The sequence below is a fragment of the Anopheles moucheti genome, chromosome 3 (genome assembly GCF_943734755.1).
Source record: "Anopheles moucheti chromosome 3, idAnoMoucSN_F20_07, whole genome shotgun sequence".
Lineage (NCBI taxonomy): Eukaryota > Metazoa > Arthropoda > Insecta > Diptera > Culicidae > Anopheles > Anopheles moucheti.
In genome coordinates this window covers 76,485,074-76,504,089 of record NC_069141.1, presented here as the reverse complement: position 1 = coordinate 76,504,089, position 19,016 = coordinate 76,485,074, and the positions used below count along the sequence as shown (strand labels likewise).

Sequence of the window (19,016 nt, the reverse complement as noted above, 5' to 3'; positions counted from 1 at the left end):
AGAAAAGTTTGGTGTATATTCCTGCTGACAGCTAACGCGCACATTCTGTAACTGGCAGATTACATTAGGCACCACGTCACCTGGGGATATTACGTTACGGTTCCAGCACGAAGCGACGTGTTGGCGCTGCGTCTGGGCCAAATTAACTTCGAGCCCACCGGGAGCAACCATCTATGTCTGTCACGAATTTGCACAAACCACATTAATGGTTATTTTTTGCTGTTGCTTTTGAACTGAACAACGTGACGAGCGTGAAGCATTCATTATAAAGTTTCCCCCTCCGTGCTTAACCGTTTTTAAATTAAAATATTTGCTAATAAGCATATCTTACGGCCACTCCCCACGGGAAGCGCTTTATTCTTAATCTAAAGAGGGGAAAAGATAGCTAGTTCTTCCCAATACGCGGCTACAAGGATAAGGGAAACAATCGATCATTGCGTCCCACCGCGGTGGCACGGTGTTTCGGGGTTGTTTGTTTTTCCACCGCACGGTCGTACCCGATGTTCCGAGTTCGAACCACCGTACCGACAAAACAGGAGCAAAATATCCATCACTTGTTGATGATGGGCACAAATGAAATCAACCGCAACGACAAACGGTGAACAATACAGGGGCTATTGAAACGGTTGTCGCTTCATTTACCGATTGAATTTGGTCGAAAAAAAACACCTCCGAGTTCGTGTTTCCATTCATTTTCCGTGTGGAAACATTTTCTCCTACAGTTTACCGCCTCAGTAGAATCAGTAGAACGTTCATTATTGTTTGTAGAACGTTCACCAGACCAGGTTTTTTGAAGATACCAAGTGTTCATCCATGTGGGGAAACTTCCCCTCTTAAAAATACCCCTTATTACTAAAGGTGATGAACATTTTCGAAAAACAGGAGAAACCATGCGTGGGGTAAGTAGGGGAAGTGGAAAATGAACTTGCAGGGGTTGATGAATCTTGTTGTGTTTCTCCTCAAAATATTCTATTTTTTCTCCTTACGAAATGAACACGGTCGTGAACGTAGTGCTTGGGGAAATAGTCCGACTGCCGTCCACGAACGAAATCGTTACGGTGGAATAGCAAACTGTACAATGCTTACCATCATCCCGTTTACAGACGTGTCGCATCAGCAAAGAAGGAATGATCTTAGTAAATGCGTTAGTATCTGACATATCGCGAAATTTGTGATAAATATAGTTAAAAGTCGAATGTTTGCATTTGCCCAAACGACCGATTGTTTAACAATTAGTAGGCAATACATATTACTTAATATTACTATTATTATATAACGTACCGCAAGATGAAACAAAATCGAAACTATTCAGAATCATTCAAGACAGAGTGTTGATAATCGCCACAATCAGGCAAAACCCCTTATTATTGCTTAAGACATTGCACAACATTTTGAAACATGTTGTTATATGTTTCATGTAATATGTAATATGTTGTGTAACACGTGTAACGTAAAAAATGTCCACGAAAAACTTCTGAAAATAATATTTTTCCTAAATCGTCTAAATTACTAAACCATACGTTCGGCTTTAACGTAAAATAATTAAAATAATAACGCTAATACAAACATTCAACACAACTTCTGCAAACACATTTAGATTCACATTTTATTTCTCGAACCATGGTGTAAAGATGTACAAGACCAACAAAAGATTCGTCATACAATTAGTGCACACGTATGTGTCCACTTGTTTTTTGTTGTTTTTGTTGCTAGTGTTTGTTTTCCTGTGTCTCACTCCTTTGTTCATCTTGCTCTGGTTGCACTTATTTGTTCACTCGTTCTAATGCTACACCAGTTTCATTGATTAGTAGTTTATTGCTTTGCCGTCCATGCGGCGCAGCGCCAGTGCAATTTTGGGGGGGAAGGGGTGGCGCCAATTGTCACAATTAATAAATAATACTAAAACACAGACAGCGCGGCAATCCGGCGTGTGGATGGATGGATACGAATGGATAAATTATTAAAATGGAATTCTGATACTCGAACCTGAGCCTGTGCAATCACCCGCCCCCACCAACAAAATGGCCCGCAAGACGCAACACCTTTTTGACAGCATCAAACTCGGTTCGTTACCGTTCGGCGGCACTTTGCCAACACGAACGATTCGGCAGCGGAATATTTGACTTCTTTGTCCAGTTCCGGGTTTGATCCGCACTTAAAATCACATTACACGGGCGACTGGAGATTGGTGCGGGTCTGACAATTCTCGTTAAATTTTATCGCAACAAAAAAAGCATCACGCATAAAGACGACGAAGCGAATTGATTTCTTCTGGGCGTACCGCTTTGAAAAGGTTGCCTCCTTGCGACCGTGACGGGCGGACCCGAAATGAAGAACGACAGTATTTCAGACACGTTGGAATTATGTTGCGAATAATCAAAAAAGATTCCGTTGTTGAATGTAACGGCAAAATGGAATCAAATTTGCATGTAGAGCCGCGGTGCGCTTTGTACCGGTGCCCAAAGTGAAACGCTGTAATATAGCGTTGTCTTGTCCATCATTCGCCCCTTACAGGGTCGTGATGATGTCTACCGTATCTTTGAATGGGTTGGTTGGGGCCAGCACCGGTGGTGGTGGCCTTGGTATGAGCTGATTAGCGCCTTGTGCGGTACCGATTAACGAACCCGCCGCTGAGTTCCCCTGAGCTCCATTGCCCTGCCCGCCGCCACTGTTGCTTCCACCGCCGGTGCCGTGTACGGCCGGGATTGTCGTCATCGTTGTTACCGTCGAGGAGCTGGAACTGGTGTTGGCCTTCATGCTGATCTCCATGTTGGACAGCGCGGACGAAACGTGCAGCAAGTTTTCCATGAGAATTTGATAGATTTCACCGAGCTCAAACTCCGACCGGGACACAATGAACACATCTGTTGGGGTGTGAAATGAGAAGCATTAATGTCATGCCACCTTTAACCTGTCACACATTAGCTGTGTGAATAATTCCCACATTGGATGGCATTGGCATTGGCCAAACAGAGCCAATCATGTACTATTTGTGGTTTAAACTATCAATGCACATTATGCGATTATGGTTCGAACGATATTAATATCGAGAGAAATGCAGAAATTAATGAAGTGTATAGTGTAAGGATAATTAAAATTCTAATGAAATCATTCACCTAAAAGGAACCTGTTTACACACAGCAAACAATACCTCGCATCACGCACGTAGGAAGTACAAACACGTGGGTTGACGTCATTTATTAAACACTCTACATTCCATCAGGAGTTCGGAAGCACACACGGGTACGGCTAGCTAACCAAACCACAGGTTGATTTAGAGAACGGCTGGTAAGTGTCATTCTGCAAACCATTCCTTCTGGTGTTTCATATATAAAGCAATAAATTACTGTCGTCAGCAGTAGCAAAGGTTTATATTTATGAACTAACCTTACAACCTGTCTTTTACAGCATCATTTAGTATTTGGGGGGAGACAAGAAATTCTCGATACCACCGGTAGTCAGTTACCACTACTGAACTTGCTTCTCAAACTTTATTAGTCATGTGATCCTCGTTTTTAACACATGTAATAAAGTGCCAAGAAAAAAGGTCCATATAAATCATTGCTGCAATACGTTAAATTTTTTGCACATACTTTCTACTTTTACCCAACTGTTTCACGTTTAATAAAGGAATTCAAGGCGTCCCGTGCAATACTACGAACGAACGAATGAAAAAAATAATAAACGTAAAATAAAATAAACTCCGTCCGGGTTGTGGACGGAATGGTTTTCGGGGTTTTTATGGGTCGGTTTTGTACGGTCAGCAAATAATACGTACGGCCCCCGCTAGGGTACCCGGTTTGTGGAAACGTTGCAATAGTCTCCAAACCCCCTAAACAATGTTGGTGACCCAGCCAGAAGAAAGGAAAAATCTATTAAGCTACATTTTATTTCCAGTTCAAACGGGTGCATTTTATTGGATTTTAACTTTGAAGTTTCTATGTGTCGATAGTGTTAGTAAATGTTACGATGTGCTGCTTTGGCGGCATGGGGACAAATACAATTTAGAGAAATTACGCCCATTGAGCGGTAATAGAATCAATTCTGTAGTGTCAAATAAAAACACCTCTTAGCCTTCATGTTAGCAATAGAAATAAAATAAAAATATCTATAATACTTTCAACAAACAAACAAAAAGCAGGAAAACAAAAGGTAAATTAAACAATATATAAATTCTTTAAAGAGGCAGTACACTCTGGAAGATTTAAAATTTGTCATTTGATTTTTTATATGAAGTAGACAATTTTGAACCAATAAAAGACAGAATGTCACTATCGTCCACGTGTAGTTAAAACTGATAACAAAATCAGAACAGGATATGAACATGGGGCAAAATAATAATAAAAAAATATATATAATTAATGAAACACCCTGTAGCTCCTCAATGCTGGTCATCACATCACCAATTCAAAAAGGGTTCGTTCAACTTGAACCAGGTTCAATTTAGTGAGCTCTATACCTTTTATACCATCGTACCATTTAACCCCTAAGTTTACCCTTGGATTTAGATCTTTTATATTAGGTTTACACAAACCTGAGCTTTTTTTCTTTTTAAAACACATTATCAATTTTGTCATCTACGGCACCCCTACGTACGGTGATAGGAAATTGGGTGGAAATTTGGGACAAAAAATGGATTTTCCTTCACGATAAAAATGGTGCGGCGATGCACGCCACGATCATTCGAATGTCGTCAAAAGTTGCACCTGTTGTAGCGGCCAAAGAATGTAAGCCTAATGTTTGATGTTGTCGGAATACAACAGACATATAGCGATAAAGGCCTGTACTGCATTCTTAAAAAAAATAACCCACTCAGAAAAACTTAGAACCTTATCGCTTTTACCAAAGATATTCATGCTTGCCTATATAATCCACACTCCCTTTAAAGCTTACCGTTTCTATCCTTCGTCAGCCGATGGGCGTAAACATTCAGTATGATCGATAAATCATCGATAGTTTTAAATTCCGTGCCAAGATTGCTGAACGGGCCGTCACCTCCACCGCACACCGACACACCGGCGTTACTGCCTGTGATGAACACGGTACCACCGCTGCCACTGCCAGTACCGCCACTACCACCGGGCAGATTGTAATTCGATGCCGAATGGTTCGACATTTGTTTGTGCTGTTTAACGTGATTTATCGCTGCCGACCACCTGTGAATAAAGGAGAGCAAAAACCATAACGAAAATATCAGACTATAAATATCACACCTTTCGATTGCCCATGCCAATAATAGTAATATCGGCATCCCTCTAGAAGGGAATGTGTTATCACAAACTTTAACGGAGCAAAAAAAGGTAATATGAATGCTTACCGCTGGTTGTCGATTAGCTCCACCAGTATGTTCTCGAACTCGCTGTTGTTCATTGGCAGTCCCGGTGAGGGTGTTGGTGTGTTTTCGCCCTCGGTCGACGTGGATGTGTCGAGTGATTCCATCTCCGCATCGTCGATACAGCGTAGCAGCGCACCGCGGACGGACATGTACAGGTTGGAAAGGTCTTGCATTTGTTCATTCTGGCGCAGATTCTGCACTACGCTGATGGCTATTTTGTGGTCCGACTCGATCAGCAGCAGCAACTGGAACATCAGCTTGTACAGTCCACGGCCCAGATCGAGCAGCAGCTCGGCCGTTGCTGGATCGGTCGAGGTGGAAAGGGACACGACTGTGCTGGAACCTCCGGTACCTTCGTTCGCCGAATCAATGTCCGACGTGAAGAGGGCCAACTTGCAGGACGTCTTTACCTCGTCCAAACTGTCCAGCACGGTTTCCTTACGGTCGAAGAACGTCTCCAGGTGCTCCTGCACCTCCAGCACACCGTACCGAAGGTTCTCGAAGAGCCGCGGCGTTGTCGCGAGGCTTTGATGGTACCAAATTTTCGGCGGATCACCGCGCGTTGCCAGCAGATCGGACAGTACCGAAATGCGATGACCGAGCTGCACGCCGCACCCGGTGAAATATCGCATACACTCCTTCGAAATCGAAATAGAGCGTAGCGTCAGCTCCTTCATCAGGCGGAACATTTGGTTGAGCAAGTCGGGCGCGTGGGACGACGGTTGGTTCACGAGCAGTGTCACCAGATTGCGGCGCCACACATCGACACTTTCGTCCCGTATCGGCCCGGTGCGGAACGGGTGCATGCCCGGCAGATGCGGGGACGCATTGCACGGCGTGATGTCACCGAGGTCGCCGGCGCTCGAACCGCTCGTATCGCTGCGCGACACCGAATCCCGCCGATGGCGCCGTTCCCGCAGGCTCAGGCTCGTTGGCGGTCCGCTCAGATAGGCCGCCTTCGAGAAGATTGGACGCGGTTCCTCGTCCAGCGGCGATTCCGACTCAACCTCCTCGTCCGACGAATCATCCGCGTTGGGTCGCTTGCGGCGATTGAAGACAGGCGTTTTCTCACTCAGACTCTCGTCAATGTTTGGGTGTGATGTACGCAAAACGCCACCGGTCACACCACCGCCACCGCCACCACCACTGCTACCACCACCGCCGCCACCGGCGGACAGTGAGTGTGGTTCGTTTTCACCCTCGGACAGGGGGCGGCGTCGTACGCCCCAGTTGAAGTTATCCGTCGATTCGCCCTCGATGCTTTCGCTTTCGTACTCGAGGAAATCAAAGTCCTTGAACACACCAAAGTCCGGTGCACCGTCGTCCCGTTTCGAACCACCGCTCAAATCTTGCTGGGCACCGGACATTTCGTCCGTGCTGGATGCGGCAGACGATTGGCGCTCGAGCAGATCGGACGATTGGCTGAAGATGACCTGTGTGGAACAACAAAATAGTGTAATTAATAGCGGGGTCGGGGCACTTCGGGTACTTTGGGTACGCAGAAACAGTGATGAGCAGTACAGTGAGCGCCGGGTGAGATACATCGAGGTTGTGTCTAACACGTAGCTTACCGTCGATAGGTTATTGTGCGAGTGAGTGCAATACGACTACAGAAAATAGCTTTATGAATGTCTATGAAAATACTGTGAAATAGAATGTCTAACGACCCAAGACTCCTAAACGCAATATATATATAAAGAAATCTTGGCAGGTGTTAACTAAAAGTTTGCCATATTTTAACTTCGACATCTTTTCAACCCCAAAAACTATAAAACCAAACATCAGACTGTTACTAATGAAAAGATTCGGGCGACATTCGGGGGTTGTTTTTACACAAAATTCGGTTATCTTGTTGGCGGCTAGCTTTTTTCTTATCATACCATTGCATAAACTTTTGCACTCATCATAAAAGCTGAAACGATGTTACAAAGCTGTTGTTGACAGTCTCATAAATTTTGCAAATCGGACAAACTTTACGGATGCTGGAGTTTTTTGGCCAACATCTTCTCTCTAACAAAAGAAAACGAAAAGGGATGAGAAGGGTGGGAGGGGGGAGGGGGGGAGGGTGGACAAAAAATGGCTTACTCACAATCAAAGTGGCAATAAAAAAATAGCGCTTAATCCACATTTCCACAACATTAGCGAAATTTGTGCAAGTTGTCACACAACCCCATTCCAGGGGTGTTAAGACGAATGATGGTTTATTGGAGATTAGATGCAAGAAAGAGAGAGAGAAGAGAGACAAACCCAACTCATCACAGTCACAAACAAACAAAGGGCATAAGGGAAATGCCGGCTGTACGCCACTAACATCGTCAGCTTTCATTTCTTTCGCAATTGTGCTTTTGCTTCCCTGGCAAGTGTAGTGATTCTTTTTAACTGTAAAACGTGTTCGTACATTTTCCACCCACTGAACCGAAACCGGGAACAACTTAGTTTGCCATGAGAAACGCTACAAACAGCAGACAGACAGTTGTTGGGCAAACCAAAAAAAAAAACCCCGAAAAGCTTTCGCAACAAAAACTGCAACTGTAAGAAGACAACAAAAAATCATAGTCCCACTAGTAGTAACGAACCTAAACTAGTGTCAAAAACACTTGCAACAGAGCAAGTTTTAAGCTGCGCTCCAACCGTGGCAAGAAATTGGCCAAATCGGGAAAAACCCCAAATGTGCTACGCTGCCAACTGGTGAGTAAAATTCAATTTGTTATACCATTTAAAGCCGAACTTCACGGTTGGCAAGGCTCTCGAATCGTAAAGGGTACGGGTACGCTATTTCCGATCGCACCGATTGTCGCCCGTGGATGCACGTCACATGGAATGGAATGTGTCGGGTGAGTTCAGGATCATAAATCTCCCTATTCGCTGGATGCGGGGGCACAGCACCCGACTCACCGACTCCCCTAACAGTGAACAATTCAATGTCAAATCAATCTTCAAACCGTTGCACAGTAGACGCAATCCATGCAAGCGCCGGGATAAAAAGAGGATGTCATGAAGTTTTCCACCATACATAAACTAATATTAAACGTATTTCAGGATGCGTTATGTAAATGTAACAAATTGTTGGATGACTTTCGAATCCTCCAGGTTTCAAACAAGACTATACAGGTAGTCCCCGAGATACGCGGTACATCTTGGTATTTTTTTACTTTGCTTAAACGTCGAAATAAACGAAATTGCACCAGGATTCGATTTACGTGGAAATTCGAGATAGGCGAATTTTTCAATTTCAATTTCAATTTTTTTGGGCCTGTAATTGTTTTTTTACTCCTTTTTTTAGCATTTCGGTAAATTGGAGCGATTGGATACTATTAGGACAAAAAGTATCTTCAAAAAATAGCTGTAACTTAAAAAGCTACAAATACGAGCTTTATAATTGATTGTTCTACAATTTTTATAACAAGACACCCCTCGAGTGTACTAAAATCTACAATTTTCCGCATGTCAAATTATTTGGTTTTTTATATGACGTTTATATTGTTCGTCATATCTATTTGAAAATTGAAGCAATTTAAATAACTACTTTAATGTAAAATTACTACGAATATCGATATCACAAAAATCCTTCTTTAGCGCGGTCTGCGTCCACTGTGTATTGCTGGATTTTTCAACAAACAAAAAAACATTTTTTTACAACTTCATTCCAATACTCTTACACCCATCATCTCCACACCATCACATTCCAACCTGGGGCTTACAATTTTCAATTCCATGCGTTTTACTTTTAAACGACCATTTGTTATCCTTGTTTCAATCTTTCGGCACGCCCAGGACCCTATGCTGGCATTCGGAACCGACCCTATTCTGCACGCAAGCACACTCAATTAAAGCAAAATGAACCAACCTTTTGAGGCGGAAAAGCCACATTGATGAATGTTCCCTACGGTCAGTTTAGAACACTGACAGATTATAGCGCATTTCCGGCACACACGTTTCACTCACGGCCGTTCCGTGGTGTCCATTTCCATTCCATCACAAAGTTTGATTGCTTTAAAATCGTACAGCACTTCAACAGTCGTTTTCGTCACCTTCCACCGAATCTGGAACTGCCACCAAATCAGCTTATCGCTGGTTGGTTCAATATATGCGGTTCAGTGCACGGTTGGAAAGAAAATAATGATCATTCTTCTGTCAGCTGCAAGTTGTGCAGCGTGCTATATATATAAATATGTGTAGCGCAATCTTTGGCAAACGGGCGGTGACAGCACCGCCAAACTCATCCTGCGTTCATTCACCGGCTTAACAATGCCACGCGATAGTTACGCGTGAGCTACCATCTATTATGGGAGCATCGGCACCTTCAGCAATCAATAAACTCACACACGAACAAAGGAGTTTGGATTTGGAGGGGTTTGCCGTCTTTTGTCAAGTCAGGACCGAACAAAAGCGTCTTCGTGTGAAGGGGTTTTTATTTTGACGTGATATGAAGACATGTCAATGAGGTTAGAGGTTACCAAAAATAAAAAAGGAAAGGAAAAAGGAAAACGGGTAACACAAACAAGCTGCTAACGACCGGCACGAAACGTGACATATTTAATGACCGCACGCAGTTACCACAACCACATCCCGTACGGGGGTGGGGCACCGGGTTTCAGATTCGAAAACTATTGTACGGTAGAAATACGGTCTTTCCTCCTGTTGATGAGTGTTTGACGGAACCTAAAATGTTGAATGGAAATTCTTTGGATTTTGAATGAAACCAACATTAACTACCCACCCTATGTTGTGCATTTTGATTAGCATTTTTTAAAGGGTAAACAGTTTTATGCAGGAATTTTCTATTAGCATGCCACATGTTGAAGTCTGTCCCAGCATCCAGCCGCTGTCATCGTAGGAGAGCCCGTCGTCGCTGATTGCATAACCAATTTCCACTAGACGAGCCAATTTTTTTGTTAAACCGCCCTCATCACTCATCTGCGTGTTCATGCACCCATCCGTCACCTTTGCCATCGGGAGCCTTATAGACGACGTGCCATTTTCCATTTCGCGGAACTGTTGGAACCAGAGTTGGCCAATTTTTCTCAGCTTATACTAATATTGAGCGCATTCTGTTGGTTTGCTTTTTGTTTTCTTTGTTCGCGACTCAACAACAAACGCCGACTCCGAGTCGAGTGGGTGTCCACGGTTGACGGTGTACACAAATTTGTGCACGTTACTCTTGACTATACAACAAACCATTTCAAACAGTGGACACTTCGCGTACCAACCCATGCGGGAAATATCATCCACACGTGTGCGTGTACCCGTGTTTGAGCGTAAAAGAAGCGTTCACAATACGCTCCTTCACTCGATAGGACACTGAAATTCAGAGGAAAAATCCGATTGTGTCAAGCACCAGTTTTCATCCAACTGGCTTGCTGAAGAACCAATGCCCACTCTGCTGGCTGCTAAGCTTCCCCGCACCCTTCTTTTTTTGTCCAAAACAGTGTCTTTGAGCAGCTCAATTGCACAACAGTAACACGAATGAACACACAAATTGCCAACGAGCAATGTTTCGAAACTTGTTTTTCGAACATTCTAGTTTGCTTTTTTTGCTTAACATACTACACGGAACTCGCCGCCATCGTCGGCAACGTTTAAAGCACTGTCGCGGCAGATGTTTTGCCCAAATATCGACCCCATCTTGGGTGGGACATTTGATATGCCCATTGGGAAAGATATTCAAGAGCTTTGTTGATAAATGTATCATTCCCCCCGACAAGCTCATTTGCTACGGTTCATTTGATGCAAAATTCGACGCTACACGCTAATGATTGTTGAGGCGAAATACGGGACTTATATCACAGATGTTTCTTCCAATGAATTTGCGACAATTATCCATCACAACACCGCGTTACGAAATGGCGAGCGCTTTGTGATAAATTTAGATCATAAGCATCCGGTTTGCAACTCACAGACAATTTGTCTTTTCGCCGGAAATGTGCTGCCTAAAGACTAATTACTGTGATACGCGCTTACGTATGACTGCGAAGCTCATGTACTTTTACCGACATAAAAACAAAAACAAATTAATTCACAATTTCACATTACCAATATTCCCATTTACATGGAACACACATGGGATAGTTCTAAAACAAATCACAATGATAGAAACAAACGAAAAAAAAAAAAACAGAAGAACACAACAACATATGAGCTTTTCAGTAAAGAAAATAACGTTCAGCTGAAGCGAATTGCAGTAAAAACGCGTGAAGCACTTACGTCGAGTGTAGGGAAATAAATATGTTCATTACCTTGGAGTACAATGAGCTTATGATATCATCCTTTGCGATATCAAATTTACAGGGATAGAAAATGGTATATGAATAAAGAAGAAAATAATAATAATAAATTACACGCACAACACGCCATTTAAGCAAAGGGAAAAATTTGGTTCTTGAAGGCATTCATCCTTCCACATTACTTGCAGTCATTCTGCGGTATTACATTCTGTTGTAGTACATTTAGTTAGATCAGCAAAATTGATCGTACAGTATCTCATTCAATATCATTTAAGTAACTGCACTTCAATAGAAAAGTGTTTATAATCCAAACAAATTGACTTACCGAAGGGCTCTTGGGTAAACCGACGCGTTGTCCGCATGTTGTTAGCAGATTTACCAAACATTCCCGCACCCGTCCCTAGAAAGAAATAGAAAAAAAAATTAAATATGCAATTATCCGATTGCTTAAACAAAGCATATATAAAGCATAATTACTTACCTGTGACATCCATGGCCGTTTCCATCCGCTCAGTGGAGCAGTATCGGCCGGCGACAGACTGGCACTTCTGCGCGGTGAGTTTGGTGTTCCCGCGTGTCCGTAATGGGCCCCCGCCGCGGTAACATTGTTCGAGCCATTGAAACCTTTCGCGCCGATCGGGGCACCGCCAATGCCGGACGATGCGTTGGTTTCATTGTCGGATTTTAGCAGCAATTTGCGTCCTATTAGGGGCGTTTGCGATACATCGAACGAAAATTCCATCGTTCGTCCGGCAAGCTCCTTCTTGCAGAACACCTCCGAATCGCTAAAGCTTCCATGCAGGTTAGCGAAAGACGAACCACCCTCGGACGATTGCGGCACCACTTGCAGACTGGAACTGCGTGTCACCACGAACTTTAGAATCTTCAACGCTTCCTTCCAATTGGGACTCTGAGGGAAGACAAATGGCAATTCAAATAACATTATCAGAATATTCATTATCACCAGAGTATACGGTACGTAGGGAATATAAAAATACTCACATCCAAATACTTCGATATAATCCTCAGCATATCGCCTGCGATCGGTTGTATTGGGACGGCGGACAGATCCACGTAGTGCAGCATGCAGTGAATCACACTCAGCACCTGCAGCTGCACCTGCACCCAACCCTTCTCTAGCACCTCCGTTAGGAACGCCAGCATGTGCAGACCCATGTGGGCGTACGTGTCGTACAGATACTTTACCACACACTTGGTCCACTGGAATGATTCCTTGCTGAACGTCTTCCGGCTGTACAGCGTCATAACCGTACCGAGATTCTCCAGCTTGAGCCCCATTTCCGACGCAACTTGGGCGATGTTTTCCGCGCTCCGGATGCATATCTCGTTGGCATCCTCGTAGTGTAGCAGCATGTATGGCAGGAGAGCGATCACGTTCATCGGAAACGCACAGCTTTGCGTTGGATCACACACGGGCAGATTTAGCAGGGGCGTCAGCTGCGACAGCAGCGCTATCGATGCCTCGTACGTGCCGGAATGTGTGCAACCCTTCAGCAGCAGCGCGTGCACTCCCGGATACGTGGACCACTTGAGCTGTTGCTGCAGCTTTTCGACCTTGTCCCGCGCGTCCGGTCTATCTAGCGGCAGACGATGAAGGACGCGCGTAAGCAATCTTAGTGCCAGCAGAAATTCGTGCTCGTAGTCACTTTCCAGCAGTGACACGGCCAGCCAAAACAGCTGGGCCAGTATCGTCATCTTATCGTCCTGCGTAGCCGTATCGCCGAGCAGCTTCAGGCTTTGGGCACTGCGCGAACGCGACAGTGACGTTTGACCAGCACCGAACTTGGCCGCATTGCGTTCAATCTCTAGCGCCGCGTTCCGATTGCGCAGCTCGATCTGCTTGTCGATCGGTGAGTTGGCCGCCTTACGCGAGCAGTACGAGATGGAGTAGCTCGTACTGCGCGTATGCCCACCGCTGGTCGCATTGTGCAAACTTTGGCCGGGCGAACCTCCAACGATACCGCCATCCCCGGACCGCTTGCTGCCGCTGTACATGCCCGATACCACACCTTCCTTGTTGTTCAAATTTGGCGTACTTTTGAAGATGTCCTTCATCACGTCCAGCGGCCGGAAGTCGGAATCGAGACTGTCGACGGCCGCCTCCAGCGTGAGCAGCAGCTCCGTTACGTAGCCCTGCATGTCTTCACCCTGCTCGGCGACGGTTTCGATCAGCCGCGACAGAATGTCAGACAGCATGCGCGAGTTGATTGGTACATTAAGCGAGCGGAACACTTGCAGGCTGCGCCCGGCGTAGTGGCGCGACGAGCAGCTAAGCCCAAGCTGCAGCGCTGTCTGTGCCCAGCGCTCCGGGATCCGTGCGTGGGGATAGCTGTCCGTGAACGCCTTCACGATATGTCGCAGGAAGCACTGCAACTGATCCGCCGACTTTATGCTCCAAACTTTCGCCGTTATGTCCTCGTAGTTCCACAGCGGCTGCTGTTGGCTGCTCGCGTTCGACAGGAACTTGATCAAGCTCTTGATGACGTGGGCCGTCGGCATGGTCGGTCCCGGTTGCGGTGGTGCATTCTCCTCGGTTACGATCATCGGCACGGTCGGTGTTTCCTCGTTCGGTTGATTCGACGCGGGCGACAGTATCGATTGCTGGGCGGTACCGGTGTTTAATCCAAACAGGTAGCTATCGAACTCCTGATCGGGCTCGGTAAAATTGTGATCAATCACGGGAAGGGACGGTACTACGATACCCAACCGCAGCTTGGATGTATCACTGTTCAGCAGTATCTTCGCAACCGTTAAATGATCGTTATGCTCGGCCAGCACAATCTGCACACAAATCGGAACCAAGTTAGTGTAAGGATAAGCATAAAATGTTTGCTCGCAAATACCGTTGCCGTAGCGTTAGCATTACCACCGATGCTACTTACCAGCAAATTCAACAACAGCTTCTTGCAATGATCCCGCACAATGCGACGGGTGTGATCCAGCCCGAGAAACAAAATGTGCAGCATGAGCGGAACGTGCAGCGTCCAGTCGAGCCCGGGTATGCCATCCACCACGATGTCGGTCAGCAACATGACAGCCACATTGCACCGATGGAACCCGCTGATGGGAATGTTCGTGTCCGGCAAAAACTCGGTAAGCGGCGCAAAGTATCCACCGTACTCCGGCATCGGCAGTGGGTGGGGTGCGGTCGGTTGCTCGGCGCGTATTTGCACGAAATTATCCTCCTGATTCATTTCCGGTTCGTTCATCATCATCATTACGTCCTCGTGCCTTGGCAACACGCACGGTCCGGATGCGGTACGTATCTTATCGCTACCACGGGGCGGCCGGTACGCGTTTGCGAACGTACGCAGCGCACTGTCCGATTTGCACGTGCTACGCGCGTAGTGCGGTGGGGCGCAACATGCCGATAACCATACATAAAACGGCAATAAGTAAACAATACGTACGGTTAATTGAGATTCCTCTCCTTCCGGTCGGCTTCATCGTTCGCAACAAGTTCAACGTTCACGGTAAACGGTTCAAACTGAATAGGGTTTAATTAGCCAGCCCCCGTTTCCATTTCCTATATCGCACATTTCTTTATACACTTTTGTAACTACTATCATCAGACGAAACATTGTGATGCTGATTGTTAACGACTATTCTTTGGTAAATTGGTAATCATAACCGTGATGTTAAACGGAAAAGTGTGTGCAGTAAGATTAACATACCTGAAGAGTTGTTACGGATTGTTACTGTGATTGAATTACAGCAAAGTTTTCCGATAAATAAAGCCCTTAATTTAACGATTCGCTATTTCGTTCTTACTGCCAAATTGAATTTTGGGAACCAATTTACTATTTCAAAAGTATTTAAGTATTTAAGTAACAAACAATAATAATCAAACGAATATTAAGTAATCATTCTTCTTAAATATGCACCCCGCACGCACCTGAACAGAATATTTTTTTGCAAAATGTTGTTTTTGTAATGCAATAATTCTTTTGTAAGCAAGTAAAAAGTCTTACCCGGACTTTATTGGATCCTCTCCGCTGTGGCGCTTCGTATGGATAGTTCCTTTTTCTACATCAACATCCTGCACCTTCGGATCGTTGTTGCCGGAAGCGGGACCTGTGATGAGCAATTAACAGTGGAATGGTATGATTTTCGTGTGTGTGTGTGTGTGTTTTCCTCGTTTTTCCATTACCGATTTTAATTGAAATTAATTTTTCCGGAGCAAAAACTCCAATCATTTCTTAACTTTCGTCCCCGCAAGGCAAACGTTCGATTGCCAACTGACCGTCAATCTTTCGAGAGGTTTTCTTTTTCGTCTAATTAAAAAGCTGGACCCCGTGCTGAACTTACCATCTGAGTGGCTGGAAGCTTTTCTCATGCTCGTTAGGCGGTAAAATGGTGGTGTTTCCGTGCGCTCAATTAAACAGTTTAGCGTTTCGACCGTTTGCAGTTCGCTCATCAGTTCGTCCAGCAGCCTGTTGGTGCATGAACGGGCCAAATACAATGCCACCCGTTTTGCCTAGTAAGAAATAAGGACACGGTGAGAAAAGAAACAAAGCTAGCTGAAAAATGGTGTGCTCTCCATCCCCAGTGCTCCAACATTGCTTCGTTCATCCTCATCGTGAGCATTGTGAAGCACCAGGCGCCTCCATCATAGCCCGCACAAATTGTTAACCCTCATCGCACCGTAACGTATTTTTGGCAGCGGAAAACGATTTAACACTCATCGCAGTAAATATACTTACATTGGCTAACAGCTCATTCGGTGCCATGCCGGATATGATGAGCAAGTAGCGTAGTATGACTTTAAGATTGTTGGGCCAAAACTGGCATAATGTGCCCCACAGCTCTTCGATGTACGGGTGTGAATCAGCAAACTATAAGTAACAATATTCAAAAAGAGCGCAGGAGTGGGATGAATATAAGTTATAACTAGGGGAAGAAAAATTGCTTAAAAAGAAGCTCTTTCAAAGTGAATACAATTTTAATATTATTTACACGGTTCGTTACAAGCTGCCGTAAATACAGATTAATATCTATTACCTTAGCTGTAATGTAAAAGAGATTATTCAGTATCATTTCCGTTGCCTCGGTCGAGCCAGATCCTTCACGGCGTCCCCTTGTACCAGCATCCGGATAATACTGTTGAACAGACAAGAACACACAATAACGTATACATCAGCTTATTGTGTTCGGCTAATTTCCTACTTTACTTGTAATCAAATGTACATAAACAGAGCGTTCAGAGCGTTACAGTACAATATCGATATACAGGCAACGTATACATGTTTTCACAATAACAAAAATAATACCATAATGTAAGAGAGTGGAGTCGCTGGCGGTACGCTCGAGGCTACAAGTTCTACATTTTCCAACCATGGTAGCAAGCACTGTAACAATAGTGCACGTGCTTCGGCTCGTGCCGTCTGAAATCGATACGTTATCTCTGCAAGTATAACAAGAACGTTAGTCAATCGGTACTAATCTTATTCGCTAATTCTTGTATTAACAAGCGTAACTACGCGGAATTTGAAAAGTGATAACTTACCAGAAAACATTGACATTGTCAGTTCCGGACGAAGGCGCGCTATCTGCCGAGACAGATACATCTGGGATCGACAGTACGCCCCACTCAGTACGGCATCTAAAGTGCCTATTTTGTCCGGTTCTACAAAGTGGAAAATCGAAAAAAAATATAATGGCGTTTATTTAGATATGTAAATAAACATATAAACATGTATGTAAGTATTTAACCCAGATTTAAATTATTTAAATGATATTTAAAGTAAAAATGCACTAAACGCAGAAGAAGAATTTTTAAAGAAATAATAATTCAAGCATTAATTGGTAACCGAATCGTATCAATAAATAACAGCACAACAAGGTTATCGGCATTACCCAGATAATGTACTCCACAACAAAAGAGCAGCGTACATCACTTATAACAATCCTTTACATCCGACTTGTAAATTCTGAACGACTGACATGGCAGCGTTGTAAAAAAAACCTTCTTGAGCTACAACTGTTTATTCAAGATACTGGTGAATGAAGATCCTGTACCTGTTTAAAGCCTGCTTGTTCACCTGCTGGCAGTATTTTTTGCATGTATGTCATGCGCGCCAAAACATTATTACATTATTCATCAAACAGATAGCGACCGTGATAGACGGGCGGCTTACTAACTGGAAGCTCAGCTGAACACTGTGCATCGTGATTCGCGGACTGATAACGATGACGGCTTTAGAACGTAATGTCTTCTCTCCTGCTTGCCAATACAATACGCTCCCTTCCAGTTTAACCGAAGAAACAGTCGGTTCGGTTTGCCATTCAGTAGATCTCCTGGAGGTATGAACCAGTTATTTGTGGTGTTGTTAACCCACGTGCCTACCACAACAGTACGATTCTGATTAAGGTAGATGCGGTATTGTATCAAACCTCAAAATTTAATTAAATCCGCATGCAATAGAGTCTCTGTTACATACTCGTACAATACAATACAAATACAATTGAAAACTATTTTGAGATTTTATTAAGTATAATGTAACCAGAATTACTACAAAAGGATTCAACGTGGTAATACAGAAGTATTCTTGTTACAAATTGTATTAAATACTTCGAAAAATTAACGAACGGCACGTTGACTATACCGATACAACAAATTTATTTTATTGTAATTTGATTTTCCATTAATAGTTTTATGTAATATTTAATTTTTGTTAATATTATCCTTCAAAATGTTACCCAAAATAGAGAATACATAACGAAAAAAGATGGAATTCGACTTTCCAAACTTCAAGTGTAAACGATATTGTACCCGAATTTAACATAAGTGGATTCCCAAGGATACTCGCGGTCTGCTTTAAAATTATCTCGGGTACTACACGGAATTTTATAAATGAAACCATATGTAATGACCAAATAATGTGCATCACATAAAATTAAGCTTCATTTCACATGCTAATTGATTTCTTTATCAAATAGATGCTCTAATTTATTCATTACCCCAACACTATTAATCAATTTTACACAATATTCATCTCATCGTATTCGAAGGACAACCACACTGCACAAGAGTGAACGCAATTGTCCTGTTGAAAAAAAAGGGTTTCCATTTCCAATTTCCACTCACCAACAAAACTACCGACTGCCAAGGGTATTAAGATGTAATAACTCAACTAAACAATAATGCGCCATACATATTTATGAACCGTGCGTACAACTACTAACAGATAAATAACTTAACTACATGCGGGATTTAAGCCACCGGGGATACGACACGATCCGGTTCCTTGCCGACAAATCTCGCCATCCCTCATCGATCGGTCACGCGTGCCGGTAATGCGCTCGTAAAAAAAATAAATACAGCAACAGATAGATTTACGATTTCCAGGCGGGTTTGCTCAGAAACTGTCAACAACGATTTAGCAATGAAAATCCCATCCGCATACATGAAAGACATCCAATGGGATGGAATGGTG

The 19,016-nt window shown here is 43.9% G+C and overlaps 1 protein-coding gene across 6 annotated transcripts in view; it reads right to left on the bottom strand.

The window, feature by feature from the left end:
* Positions 1-1,642: 1,642 nt before the first annotated feature.
* Positions 1,643-19,016, bottom strand: part of LOC128304701 (protein furry) — a 32,070-nt gene continuing 14,696 nt past the window's right edge. For 2 of the 6 annotated variants that reach the window (XM_053041910.1, XM_053041912.1), the window contains 15 exons: positions 17,087-17,206; positions 16,851-16,984; positions 16,582-16,680; positions 16,284-16,415; positions 15,889-16,057; positions 15,552-15,654; positions 14,463-14,916; positions 12,562-14,361; positions 12,041-12,469; positions 11,885-11,959; positions 11,572-11,601; positions 5,318-6,768; positions 5,080-5,156; positions 4,894-4,995; positions 1,643-2,864 (listed from right to left, as the gene is read on the bottom strand). In XM_053041910.1, coding sequence (XP_052897870.1) covers positions 2,509-2,864; positions 4,894-4,995; positions 5,080-5,156; positions 5,318-6,768; positions 11,572-11,601; positions 11,885-11,959; positions 12,041-12,469; positions 12,562-14,361; positions 14,463-14,916; positions 15,552-15,654; positions 15,889-16,057; positions 16,284-16,415; positions 16,582-16,680; positions 16,851-16,984; positions 17,087-17,206 — 5,531 coding nt within the window. In that variant the 3' untranslated portion in view covers positions 1,643-2,508. Of the gene's footprint in view, positions 2,865-4,893; positions 4,996-5,079; positions 5,157-5,317; positions 6,815-6,940; positions 6,943-11,571; positions 11,602-11,884; positions 11,960-12,040; positions 12,470-12,561; positions 14,362-14,462; positions 14,917-15,551; positions 15,655-15,888; positions 16,058-16,283; positions 16,416-16,581; positions 16,681-16,850; positions 16,985-17,086; positions 17,207-19,016 lie in introns of all 6 variants that reach the window. The other 4 variants (XM_053041908.1, XM_053041911.1, XM_053041909.1 and 1 more) reach the window with 2 other exon arrangements.